Source organism: Sapajus apella, unplaced genomic scaffold, assembly GCF_009761245.1.
Source record: "Sapajus apella isolate SASKATOON/1434 unplaced genomic scaffold, GSC_monkey_1.0 scaffold56, whole genome shotgun sequence".
Lineage (NCBI taxonomy): Eukaryota > Metazoa > Chordata > Mammalia > Primates > Cebidae > Sapajus > Sapajus apella.
In genome coordinates, this window is record NW_022436996.1 from 3,891,482 (window position 1) to 3,906,169 (window position 14,688).

General features: G+C 43.4%; 1 protein-coding gene across 1 annotated transcript; it reads right to left on the reverse strand.

Annotated features, from left to right (window-relative positions):
• Positions 1–544: 544 nt before the first annotated feature.
• HTR5A (5-hydroxytryptamine receptor 5A) lies at positions 545–14,216 on the reverse strand. Its single transcript, XM_032244921.1, has 2 exons — positions 13,291–14,216; positions 545–2,225 (listed from the first exon to the last, which is right to left on the reverse strand). The coding sequence occupies exons 1-2, from the start codon at positions 14,194–14,196 to the stop codon at positions 1,893–1,895; spliced, it is 1,239 nt and encodes a 412-aa protein (XP_032100812.1). The 5' UTR covers positions 14,197–14,216; the 3' UTR covers positions 545–1,892.
• Positions 14,217–14,688: the final 472 nt, after the last annotated feature.

A 14,688-nucleotide genomic window follows, 5' to 3' on the forward strand; every position in this document is an offset into this window, starting at 1 on the left:
ACTTTTAAACAGTAAGTAAGACATGTGCGATTTATGGAGTAAAAGTTTTCATATGGATTTTCAGGTAGAATAGACTTAAACTTTTACCCTCGATTCTAGTGTCGCCTCTCCAGACTCCTCCTGTTGGAATATTTCTTCTCTGCCATGGGGCACTGAATAAAGTTTTAAAAACACTTCCCTTATTAAAACACTAGAAGGCAATAGCATGTGCTGTTCTCTCTGACTTCAAGTAATAACGGAGAAAGGTAACTTGAATAAGTGAGCAGCCTGTATTTTAAAATACTTGTGGGCTTAGCACTTCGAGTGATATATACAGAAGACAAGTCTAAGGATGTTTCTAAATAAATTCTTCAATTCCTATCACTAAATGTCTCAATGAATCTGCTTGAATGCATAAAGATCTGCATGTAGTGTATTGTGACTTGACAGGTATCTAACATGTATCTTCTCACATTCTTTTGATAAAGCCAGTATTTGCAATAAAGGCAAGACCAAACTTCAAGCCAAGATCACATATAAATTATCACAAATTTCCTGTTTGAACTCTCAATTGATATTATTTATTATATGCAATATATTGCATGAATTACAATAATTCAGAGATTATTATAATGTATAATTCTTTAATTCATGCATTTAAAGAGTCAGGGACATAGCAGACCACAGGCAGTTTTATTGCCTAGGATTTTTTTTTAATTTTTGTGTAATGGCACTGGCTTTACGTGCTCACACGAATGCTGCCTCATCACTTAACTCCTCGCCTCACCAAGTATGCTGCCCATGTGCAGAGGACTGAGGCTGCAGCTTAGCATTGTTCTTTTTCATTATTTACTCGTCTTGGCCTCCTAGCAGGCATTCACATGCCAACAAAAAATAGCAGTTAGCACATTCGTCAAAGAGGCCCCCAAAGTGCCCGTGTGTGGTGAATGTGCCTTCATAGTCACTGATCATGAAACGCTCAGCCTTATTGCAGCTGAGCTATAATCTCATGATCTGAGGACAAAGGTCTTTGCCTAGAAACACTTAAATGTATTCCACACACATGAAACCAGTAGCAAATAAGAAAGTTTAACAGACTGTGTGAAACCAGGAGACTTTTCTATTGGTTATAAACTGTTGCTTCAAAATGGAAGGAAGGAGTTGACCCTCAGGGCCTGTTTCATGTCAAGGGATTGCATTTTGGAGTAAACTAGCCAGCTAGAATGCCTGCCTCTGTCTTAGTTCTCTCTCTCTCTCTCTCTCTCTCTCTCTGAAGTGTGTGTGTGTGTGTGTGTGTGTGTGTAGTTGCCACAAACAAAACCTTAAAGCTAATGTTCTCTGCCCTCATGGATAGGACTATGTACTTTAACATATTCGGAGACAGTGTTTTGTGGTCAACCCTTGGGGCATACCCCATTGGTATTAGGGTATGTGTGCTAGGACCACAGAGGAGAATATTTGAAATGGGGACTGTGCCAGAAAGCATGGAACCATGGTCTCCTACCCCAGATGTCTACATCATGACTTGTTCATTCTTTTCTATCCATTCTCAACCTGCCCATATTGTTTTACCTCCTCCTCCTTATCTGCCTTGTTTGACTTCTTTAGGACAACGTCGCTCACCATGCCAAGTGAATAAGGGGAGGAAAGGACACTTTATGGGCAAAGTCCATGGCTGTCAGCGCAGAGGAAGGGATAGTAGGTAAGTTAGATACATGATGTCATCAAAACTGCTGTGAGGATTCATATTCCTACTGAGGAGGTGGAAAGGGCCAGTGCAGTTCTGAAGATGACCCTGGCGAATGGTGAGGATTCATCTCGCCACGTGGCTGTTGGGTGGGGATGGGAAATGGATGAACTGGGAATTCCACTGAATTATGGGAAGAAAATCCCTTTGATCCTAGTCCTCTCCCTCAGTGTTGCCTAGAAAAGAAGTTCTTGAAGGCGCTGTTGTAGTTCTTGTTGAAAGCCGTATAGATCAGGGGGTTAAAGAAGGAGTTGGAGTAGCCAAGCCACAGGAAGATGCTTTTCCAGATGGCGGGGATGTCACAGGAGCAGAGGGGACTGATGAGCTCCGTGAGAAAGAAGGGGATCCAGCAGAGTGCGAACACACCAATGAGGATGCCCACCATGAGGGCAGCCCGCTGCTCCTTCTGCTCGCGCCATGTGTCCCCTTCTGTCTGGAAGGTGACAGTGGCATGGCGGACTGTGAACACCATCTGGGGCTGTTTGGCGGGGTCCTTCACCTGTAAAAGACAAGCAGGGGTTTTAGGAGGAGCCACCTCTGTCTACCTGCCAGGCTGAACCTAGACACTGACAGGCCTGGATTCCGCACATCCAGTTCCAGGGAAGGTCCCAACGGATAGGTGTGGGAGCCTGAAGGCCCGTGGCACACACCGTCAGACGTGGGAACCAAGCACTGGAGCTGGGGTGTTTGCTTATGTCTTAGAAATGAAAGAACCGGATGTGATGGAATTGACGTCATGAAAATGGGCTCCCTATTGCTGTCTATTCAACAGAGGCAGTGGCATAAACGAGCAGGTGACATGGTACGCATGACTTAGTGGCAGAGGTGCACTAAGTCATCAAAAGTGTGCTAGATTGTACGCTTACGACCACATTTCCTACCATCTTTATAACATTCGGGCTCCTGTAAGTCCCCTCTATAATGTTAAAACTTTCTAGAACTTTTCCTCTGGCATAAAGATCCTACTGCTGTGCTCTGTAGCATATTCTGTGTGAGGCAGTCCAGTGGCCAGCACACTTCTCTCTGGGTCTATTCTGTATCTTCCTCTATGCCCCTATCTTTATGTAAAACAGAGACCTCAGTCTTTTAGAGCCTCTCCTTGGGTGCCCTCTAAAAGGGCAGGTTTCCACAGAATCAGGCCCTCCAGTTCACTTCCTTCTCTCAAGGAGTGGAATTCCTGGGAAAGGAAGCTCTTGCTCCATTCTGGTCCTATTTTTAGCTGTTGGGAGAAATGACATAATGAGTGTCTACTGATGAGGCAGCCTAAATATGAAGCAACTGTAAATTTACTACATTTGGAAATTACTCGATCCAATCAAAATGTGGGACAGCTTCTGAGTCAGCCATTCTCTGGCAGGTGAGATTGCATTGACATTAAATATATTCTTCCCCTCTCCACCATACTGTGACTCTAGTACACTTAAATGATTTACACAGCCTGTTCTGAAAGAGCATACTATCTTTTAGGCAAAGAACTTTCAGGTCAATCTAACTCACTTAACTCATTCTTGGCCGCATTTATAAAGTGGATTCAAAAGGAATTGACTTACTATCATATGGAATAGCAGGCGGAAATAGGAACACCGTGGTTAAGGCAATGTTACCTGATGAATAAATTACCAAATTTGTAGGATAGACTTGCTGATATTTATTTGCAAAACAGCATAACATCAAGTACTATACACTAAATTAAATTTAAAAGAAGATAATAAATAATAAAACAAATAGTCCATAATAAGGCAACCTTTAAAAACACATATAAAATAAGCACTGAAAATCTCTCTTTCTGTACCTCTTGAAGTAACTCTGTAACCAGAGTTACCTTTGGTTACTGATTTATCAATACATATCTGGAAATGCATTTGAGGGGATTCATTTATAGAAATCCAAACCATAATTAGCTTAATTTTTCAGCATAAAAGAAAGAGGGAAAGCTACCGATTTCCTTAAGAGAATTCAACCCCATAGTAACATCATGGAAGCTGTTTTCCCTATTGTCCCCAAACGGCAATAAAACAAGAATCTAGCTGGACTCTTCAACCCTCTGGAAATTCTGCTTCTTCTTGGCACATTTTTATGAGTGACAATGGGGACACTGGTCATACTGGAGACACTGGTCACACTGTGGAGGCTGATCACACTGTGATCACATAAAGAATGCTGGTCACACTGGAGATGCTGGCTATACTGGAAACACCATGGATTCTGGTCATACTAGAGATGCTGGTCACACTGGGAATGCTGGTTACACAGAAGATGCTGTTCACACTGGAGATTCTGGTCACACTGGTGACACCATGGATGCTGATTACACTGTCGATGCTGGTCACATTGGAGACACCATGGATGCTGTTCACACTGTGGATGCTGGTCACAATGGAGATGCTGGTCACTCTGGAGACATCATGGATGTTGGTCACACTGTGGATGCTGGTCACACTGGAGATACCATGGATACTAGTCACACTGGAGATGCTGGTCACACAGGTAACACCATGGATACTGGTCACACTGGAGATGTTGGTCACACCGGAGACATCATTGATGCTGATTATACTGGAGATACTGGTCACATTGGAGACACCATGAATGCTGGTCATACTGGATATGCTGGTCATACTGGTGAACCCATGGAGGCTGTTCACACTGTCGATGCTGGTCACACTGGAGATGCCGGTCACACTGGAGACACCATGGATGCTGTTCACACTGTGGATGTTGTTCACACTGTCGATGGTGGTCACACTGTTGATGCTAGTCACACTGGAGATACCATGGATACTGGTCACACTGTGGATGCTGGTCACACTGGAGACATCATTGATGCTGGAGATGCTGGTTACACTGGAGACACCATGGGTGCTGGTCACACTGGTGATGATCACACTGGTGATGTCAGTGACACTTAGTGCTTGATTTAGACATTTTTCATAGTTTAGTCATAGAACTCCAAGTTGTTCAGAGAAGGACATTTTTCTATTACCTTGTGAAATGTTGATTATTTTACTGGGCCATCTTTGGTGCTGTATTCAGCATCAACTGGCTTGATAGAAGAAAGAGTGACAGTGATTTAAAATGGTACCTCTGTGACTAATAAAGCCTCCAGCTGCTAGGAGGATCTTGGTTGCTTGTGGAGTTTCAGGTTTCTAATGCCCTCAAATGGTGAATTTGTTTGCTTACTCCATGGCTCTCTGATTTATGGACTCTTTAGCTCTTTGCTGTCTTCTAATCAATGGTTGCAATAAAGCAATTAATTGAGTCTGGAAAATAATGCTCTGTTAATTACTGCACCCAAACTGGTCATTAGTAAACTCACAGAAAGAGAGGAAATAGGGTTAAAAAGTGAACAGTTAAGCCAAATTAATTTTTCCTAATAATCTCTGAAATGCATGTAAAGCACATACCTCAAAATTTAAGATTCATTTATAAATTTTTTTCTAAAGGAACACTTAGCCTCATCTCCCTCAGCAAACAAGTTCTTTGGGGACAGGTACATATGTGTTAGAGCTTTCATTCTTCCAAAATGATTGTGTGCTAAATAATTATTTACCGGTTAATCATAAATATGATATGTTCTTTTATTTCATCCAATCACTCTGCTTTGCCTCTTTAATAATGTCGTAGATAATCAATGGATGACCGTCAATAATGGGTATTGGAATTAAGGGACAAAGACTCCTACCTTGGAAGTGTGGTTTCAGGTGATTTGCAAGTTGGACCACAGAATAAAAATGTTTGATTAAAAATGGTCTTACACATTAAGGAAGGCTCCATGAGGGTGTGAATAAAAATGGCCCCACAAACTTAGGACAAAACTAATTGTTCTATAACTGTAATAACAAACAAGCTTTTTTTCTTGTTTAAACCTCTTCAATTGATCAAGGACAATGAAGTTTTGTGAATATGCACTTGTAAACCAATTAATCCGTGTCAGCCCTCACTTCTGAAAGTCAGCCATTCAGGGTCAGACTCAACCTAATAAACACACCTCTGAGCATCAGTCATCCAACAGAAAACCCCATTCTGCAGCTGATGTCAGTCTGCTGCTCCTCAAGTGTCCCCCAGTGTCTGAACCCACACCACCCCAAATCATGGATGACTGGCACCCAGCTCTGCTCTGGGATATTGCTGTCAAGCATTGCTTCCTCTCACTATTCTGAGTGAAAGATTCAGCTTTGTCTATTTCAGATTCTGAACAGTAGTGGCATCACCCATGGACAGTTCTGGAGGTTCCACTGAGGTCATTTTGAAGACTCCCTGGGATCCTTGGACCACAAGCACATTCACTGGGCCCCACACTCAGCTGTCCTTTGCATCTGCAGCCAAGTGCATCAATCTCAACAAGGATTTGAGTTCCGCCTCATTTCACTGGGCTCTTAATGCTCAATGTATTTTGTTATCCTAAGATTTGTGACCAGGTATGTCCTGGATAAGGTCGCAAGGCTGAGGTGTTTGTATCATGTAACTAGATCTTTGATTGAGAGATCTACCATTAGGTAATTGTCTTAGATCTATGTTTAAAGCTTTCAACCTCTTGCCATGAAGATGTATCATTTGGCAAATATTGTCATGCCATTATTCTACTTATCCTACGGCCGCTTGCTTTGCTGTTGTGTTGTCTACATGTACAAAGCCTTGCTGCATGGGTTTTTGTTTTGTCCTGCAATGCCTTCTTCTGTTGCATACAGAAGGAACTATTCTGTAAGGCATTGGCTTGTTAAGTTTCCAATCTAATCCAAGCAGGACCTGAGCGCTAATGATTTGAAGACCATTATTAGGCCAGTGACCAATTTATGAAAAAGCAATTGATCAAACTTTGCTTGTGGTCCCCTACAAAACTTTTATGAGGGCACTCCTGACTTGTCGAGTGGTGAAAATACATCACTTGGCTCCATTGTTTTCCAGCTTAATGACAGTTGTGTGGACAATTGTGTGTCCCCTTCTGCCATCTGTTTAGTCCGGGACCCTGAGACACTATTCACAAGCACAAACTGTCAGCCAACCACAGTCACCTCCTTCTCGTGTTCCCCTGTGCCATGGCTTGCCCGTGTCAAAATCCCAATCTTCTTTTTTAAGAACTATTTCCTCTTTAAAATTGCATTATGATCCTAACCCTTGCACTTTTCTTCCACAAATGCCAAACTTTTTTTTTACTTAATGAGAAACATCTGATGAATCAAAAATTAATAAGTTATTTAAGAGAAGCTCTAGAAAAATTAGGAGACAAACATCAAATAGCTAAAATTCAGCCTCTTTAATTGGTATTTTGAGGCTTTAAAACAAAATTCTAACTCTGAAATAGTACCAAAGATTTTGTAACCTTCAGAAACCTACCATCTTTGCATATCTCTATCTTGTATTTTTCTATTCAGCTTTATCTGACCTTCTAAATGAATCAGGTTCTTCTCAGGAAAAACACAATCACATTATAAATTTACCAGAAGAAAAATCAGATTTATAGAATTTAAATTAAAACCCTTGTCTAGACCTAAGTTAAGAGCTATAATTAAGAAATATTCTAGGCCAGGCATGGGGGCTCATGCCTGTAATCCCAGCACTTTGAGAAGCCAAGGTAGGAGAATCATTTGAAGTCAACAGTTTGAGACCATGCTGTGCAACACAGAGAGACCCATCGCCACAAAAATTTTAAAAATTAGCCAGGTATGGTAGCATATTCCTGTAGTCCCAGTTACTGAGGAGGCTGAGGTGGGAGGTCTGCATGAGCCCAGGGTTTCAAGGCTGCAGTGAGCTATGGCTGTGCCACTGTACTCTAGCCTGGGCAACAGAGCAAGACTCTGTCTCAAAAAAAGAAAGAAAAGAAAAGAAGCAAAAGAAAGAAAATTAGAAAGAAGAAGAAGAAAAAAGTTTCTAAACTTTTGTTATAGAATTTATAATTTTGTTAGAATATCAAACGAAAATTTTATTTTCTTGAACTATACATGTGTACTCATTAGTTAAATTAACTGAAATCCTCTCATATAAAAAATATGGTTAAAAACAGAAGCATAGAAAATAGAAAAGTTATGTAACCCAGTTGTGAAAATTTAAATATAAAAATAGAAAATATATTACGTAAAGTAATTTTAGAAGGCTTTCTTTTAAGGAGAGGTTGAATAAAGATTCAAAGTAAACTAAATAAAGCTGGGCATGGTGGCTCATGCTCGTAATCCCAGCACTTTGGAGGTGGAGGCAGGAGGATCACTTGAGCTTAGGAGTTTGAGTCCATCCTGGGCAACATGGTGAGACCCCATTGCTATAAAAAATACAAAAATTAGCCAGGTGTGATGACACATTCTTGAAGTCCCATCTACTTGCGAGGCTGAATAAAGATAGAAAATAGACTTTAGAAAACCTTTAAGCAACATGCTTGTGTACACCCAACAGCTGAAGTAGAGACTTGTCCTACTTGTTTTTCTATAAATGGCTTAAACCTGAATTTGGGAATTTAATAAGAAAAAATAAACTGAAATGTGAAGTTGCCAATTTGCAAAATATCCAACATGGGGGTACACATTTCCAGATAGCCTTATAAAGTAAATGCTAGAAATCAATACGAGATATGGCTTTCTAGATAAAACACCCAAAAGGGCCTCTGTTCTCAAGGATTTGAGAGCCAAGATAAGAATTCCTATATATATTAATATCTTGCTAGCAGAAGGAGCCTTGAAAGAATGAACATCTCATGTTGGCTAAAAGACAAAATGACAATTATATACAATCTATCTAATAAAGCCACTCCGAGGAAGGTATTATCACTCAACAATTCTTTGTCTTTTTAAACTTCCAAGGAAAGTTTTCTGTAATGAGATATATAACTATATAAACGTTTTTGTTTATGTGGCTGTCATCATAACTGCCAGTAACCCCACCACTACAGAACAACAGTCATGCCACATACATTTTTAAAGTTGTCTGAAAAGCAAAAAAGCAAATCAACTTGTAGTAAGTTTTTAAAAATTAAAACAAAAAATTTCTTTAATAAAGCTATTGATGGCTGGGTGCAGTGGCTAATGCCTATAATCCCAGCACTTTGGGAGGGTGAGAACACCTGAGGTCAGGAGTTTGATACCAGCCTGGCCAACATGATGAAACCCCTATCTCTACTAAAAATGCAAAAATTAGCCAGGTATTGTGGTGCACACCTGTAATCCAAGCTACTCGGGAGGCTGAGGCAGGAGAATTACTTGAACCCAGGAGGCAGAGGTCGCAATGAGCAAGATCATGCCACTGCGCTCCAGCCTGGGCAACACAGGGAGCTGAAAAAAAAGCTATTGATTATACCAGATAGTGAAACAAGATAATAAATGACAAATTTCTAGCTATATAGTAAATTTTTCAAAGGCTTGAGAGAAAGTCAACTTTATTTAATGGAACAATTCAAGTAGTAACAATCTTTAGCAATCCTGTATGGTAACTTATAACTGATAGATATTTCCGGATCACTAGCAAAAGAATGCTTCTTTAATCTATGACATTCCTACAATAGGTAGGATCTGCTTCCAAATAAAATGTGCTTCAGCCTCGTTCATGATGAGATTATAGCTGATTAGACGTGAGAATGCCTATACTACATGCAATTTTTTAAATTACTAAAGAAATACTCATGGTTCTAGAATCTCCATGGACAAGAGACTCCACAACTAGAAAATTTAAGTGAAGTAGAATGCTTAAGAGTTAAGACTGGTTCTTCCTAGGTTATCATGAATGTTCCTTTTCAGGCAAATATGAAAACATGGGGCCATGCTCTGGGTGGATTGAGGTGACAGCATGGCACCTGTCAAAGAACATTGCCTATTTTAAGGCAATGTCACTGCTTAATTCAGTAACCTGGAGGCTTTGCCTCCTTGTCTCAGAGACATTACAGGCATCAATTCAATTAGTCAACACATCTTCAGAACATTTCATGGTAGCCTTTTAAATCTGATGTACCAAATGTAATAGGCCCCAATTGCTAACATAAACTATCCAATATTTTTCTACTCATTATTGATGGTTCATGGCTACTTTCTCCTTCTCCTGTTGCAACATGCATCAGCCAGCAGCTCTGAAACCCTTAGACAAGGAAGGGGAAACACATGACTGAATTTCTATAATTAAAGTATCCTGGCTCCAGAGAGAACTTTGATGCTCTAGTACCAAATTCAGATCTTTACATGCTTCTGCACAACTGTCCTGACAGATGAGTCAACAGATAATTTTAAAAACAGTATAAACTCATGTAGATCAACATGCAGTATGAACATCACATCTCCACAGAAGAAACTTCATCGTCAAGGAGGACCAGCCACAGTGGTGAAAATCTGGACAGCCATGGTGGTCTCTCCTGCAGCTCTGGCTGAATGAGGACCAAGAAAGGCAGACTGAGAAGGAAATGTTCCCACACACTTAGCAAAAGAATGAGTGCTCTTTAGCCCAGAACGAGTTTTAAACTTACTCTATTGATCAAGGGCAACCCATCTCAATCAAGATATTTTTGAAATTTTGTTATCTTAAGATTTGTCACCAAGTATGTTCCTGTATAAGGTTGTAGGGCTAAGGTGTTTGTATCAAGTCACTACATCTTTGATTAAGAGATTCTACCATTAGGTAATTGTCTCAGATCTGTGTATAAGGCATCAAACCTCTTGTCACACAGTGTACTGTTTAGGAAATGGCGTCATGGTATTCATCTGTCTATCCTACTGCTGCTTGCTTTGCTTTTGCTGCTGTCTGTCTATATGCACAGGGCCTTTTTGCATAAGTTGCTCTCCTGGGTGTAGGTCTGCTGCAGGGATCATATGGGAGTCAAAAGTTAAGCCTGTACAGTCTGTATATGCATTGCTTTGGTACCATTGGTGGCCTGTAATTTTGAGAGTCAGAGCTTTATTAATTTTGTCTGTTATATAGAGAATGAATAAGAATGGGAGGGCAATTAGGGTTAGAATAAAAGAAGGTGAAGTAGTTCACACTGTCTCTACCTCCTGGGTGTCTATAGCACCTGTGTAGATTATTGGTGTTAGCCCCTGAGTACTGAAAGGCCACCAAGGATGGACTCACTCCAGTAAATACCCATTGGAGGAACAACAAATCAACAACAGCATCTCACACAGAGGATGTCATTTACCCAACACTCAACAATTCACCAATCCCTAAGGCCCCATACCTCCCAAAAGTGCTGTTTCAGGTCTTCCCACTTCTGCTCTGCTCAGGGAAATCGTACCTGGACAGCACAGCCCCAGCTCACTCTAGTAAGCAAGGCATTTTTCTTTTGTCATTTTATTTCAGATCTCTAGCAGTGGCTTCCTCATCCTTTGACAAGGGCAAGGCTTATCTGTCTTGTGGTTGCCAGATTCCAGCTCAATGTCTGACCTGGGTTAGGGTTTCATGACATGTATTTAAATAAAACTCGGCAGAGAAAGAAATGAGAGAGAAGTGTTTTGGTTTCCCTAGGTAACAGCTAGCTGGTGGTAGAACTGCGTTTAGAGACTCTGACGCCCACTCCCACTACACAGAGCAATCAGGTGGCCTGGTTTATAATTAACCCTCCAACATAACATAAGGACAGAGGCAGCCCCACATTATATTTAGAGAACTGGATTATTTAGAGGCCTTGCCAAGCCAAGGGACCCATTTTCAAAACTAACCAGGCAGGGGGGTTGAGGGAGAGAGAAAAGAAGAGAGTATATGTGTGTGTGTGTGTGTGTGTGTGTGTGTGTGTGTGTATCTATAGAAAAAGCACAAAGATGCTATAATGCTTTGCTTCTGCTATCACTGAAGCAGAGAAATGAGAGTGCCCCTCATCCTTTTACAACAAGCCTTGGGTTAGAATTGTAATTAACTTTCTCCTTCTAAAGCTATGTTTGGGGTTGATTGTAAATCATATTTTCCTGGATAAACATCAGGGGAGAGGACAATTTATAAAAGGAGGGCCCTTGGGGGTGACTGTCTTCTTATTCCTGGCTTGGAATTTGAGTGGACGTTCATATGCATGGAACACAGCTTCAGGTAGTTTGATGGAAGCTTCAGTGTTCTTACCCAACAGCACTCTTTGTTCTGCTTAGAAATTGAATAGATCAGAGTTTCCCAAATTCAGTACGATTGACATTTTGGTCTGAATAATCCTCTGTTGAGGGGCTGTCCTATGCATCGTACAATATTTAACAGCATTCCTGACCTCTCTATACTACATGCCATTAGCACCCCATCCTCAAGTCTTGATTAACCAGACTGTCTCCAGACAGCCCAAATGTTTCCTTGGGGGCAATATCACCCTTCGCTGAGAAGTGCCGACATAGATAAGAGGACAGGTAGCCTCTGACCCCTTGTTTTCTTCTTTCATCTAGGATGATGCTGTCTCCCCTTTTTCCCTATCTACACCTGTGGTCCCTCTAAGCTTGACTGACTGGGGATGGTTAGAATTAGCTACTGACTCTAGAAAGCACTTGCAGAGCCCAGGGTGGGTCCCCATCTCCCTCCCTAGACCAAAGTCTTCATGGGCAAAGACAACATCTCTATCATTCTCTTATCTCTTGCACCAAGCCTATAGTACGCACTCCATATGCTTAATTGGATTACATTCTTGTTCCAGAGACAACTACAGAAAATGGGGACTGTGTAGACTCCTGGTCTAACCTAAATGTGTAAATTAGATTCAAGGAATCATCCTTGGTAATGAGGGGGGCGTGGTCTTCAGAACTGTGAGTCATAGGGTCAGATTATTAAGAGTCAACAAAAAGCAGGAGTGGGAGAAGGAGAAAAGCTCCCTTGCTGTTGCCATAGTGATTGTCATGCAATAAATGCCTCTTGCAGAGAACTGGGGAATTCTCTTTCCTGAATTTTTAATTTCCTTCTGCAGCCTTACTCACTTTCAGGAAGGTTCTCAGTCACACCTACAACCTAATAGGGCTGTGGGGGAGAGATCCAGAAAGTAACACCCCAAGGCAGTGGAAGCAGATGACAAATGCAGGCTCTGGGACTAATGCAGACCACATCTTCCATCTACGTCAGGATGGGAGGATGCCACAGAAGGACAGTAACCTACGTGATACCATACTTTTAATAAATCAGTTGCTGTGATTTGCAAAGCAAAACAATAGACTAGGATGAAACACTAACCTGCATTGCCTGACACATGGCAGTCTTATCAAATCATGCTCCCACACCTGGAGCCCCCCTCCTGGAATACCCTCATTCGAAGTGCAAGAAGCTGTTGATTTTTCCAGTGTACTGAACCAGCGTACTCCAGATACTAGCTTATCCAGATGTTCTAAAGGGTGTTATAGAGCCATAGAATTTGGGGGCCTAAGGGGACCCTGTAGAGTGATGCCATTGGAATTCCTCATGTTCTGTATATTTAACAAATAACCCACGAGAGAAGGAAAACAGCGTGATTCGCTCTGCAAGAGGGAACACGTCAGGGCAAAGAACACCTCTGATGCCTTCTTCCACTCTCCCAGTGTACTCCCCCTACTCCCAAACCCAAAAAGTTCCACTTTCTACAAGTGTGGGGGGTGGGGCAGGTGGCCTGGAAATACAGCCTGTACAAATGCAAGTCGAGTATTTTTCAGGATTGCTGCAATACCCACCTCCACAGCTTCGGATACGGGTGAGACGCTATTGGTTTTCCTGGAGCCCACGCGGAGCTTGGCAGCCTTGTAGATCTTCCAGTACACGAAGAGCACCACGCAGAGCGGCAGGTAGAAGGCGCCCACGGTGGAGAACACGGCGTAGGAAGGCTCACGGCTGACCTGACACTCCTCGCTGCCCTCAGAGTAAGTCTCTCCCCAGCCAAAAAGCAGCGGGGCCAGAGAGATGACAGCGGACAGCGCCCAGGTGAGCGCGATCATGACGTTGGAGACGCACTTGCGGGTACGGAGCGTGTATTCCAGGTGGCGTGTGATGGACCAGTAGCGGTCCAGCGCGATGGCCGTCACGTTCCAGATGCTGGCCGTGCAGCAGAGCACGTCACACGCTATCCACAGCTGGCACAGCCGCCGGCCCAGCTGCCAGCGGCGCCCGGACAGCTCGTGCACCAGGCTCAGCGGCATGACCAGCGCGGCCACCAGGACGTCCGAGATGGCCATGGACGCCACCAGGTTGTGGGGCACGCGGTGGAAGGTGCGCACACGGAGGATGGTCGCCAGCACCAGCAGGTTCCAGGCGAACGTCGCTGCCACCAGAAAGCCCAGCAAGGTGAGAATAAGCACTCCGAAGACTGAGCGCAGGGGCGGGCTGGGGCGCAGATCATCTTTGCCGAGGCTGCGGTTGGTCTCCAAAGGGAAAGGGGTGGAGAGGGAAAAGGAGGTTAGGTTCACAGGTAAATCCATCTCTGGGTCAGGAGACCGGCCTGGGGTGCTTGCAGGAAGGGTATTCAGGAGACTTAAGGTGCCCACTGCGCCCAGAGCCAACCTGGATGTTTGCAACCTCTGGGCAGTGGTGGGGTTTCTGGAAAGTGCCTGTGAATTTGGCCCCAATCTCCTGCTAGTGAGCATCCGTAGGAGACGGCGTGGCTGCAAGTGCGGCAGGTCTGAAGCCCTGAGAGGCTAAGGAAGCAGAGGCGAGGGGTGCGTCTCCAGCCAGGGCCCGCCTAAGCTGTCAGGAGCCCCGGGCTCCTTGCCTTGGCGGAAAAGGCTGTCTGGCGGCCCAGAAACGAGCATCTCCCCGATGGGGGAGAAGCAGGGCGGCCCGCTGCGTGTGGGTGCGGGAGAGGGGCTGGTGCGTCAGAGCAGTCACTCTCGCCGCTTTGCCTCCCTGCCCACCCTTCTCTCTAGGCAGCAGGCTGCAGCTTTAACTCCGTGCTAGGGAAGCCAATCTGGGGGGAGACCTGCTTTCTGGAACCTGCCTTCTGTCCCGGTTGTCCCCGCCACCCTGTCTGAGGCTGCGTCTCCGCAGAGCGAATGCTGTCGCACCCACCGAGACCTGCCTTATCCAAGTTGAGATCTAGCCCTACGTAAGCCATCAGCTGATAAGGCCTCCTCTCCCCT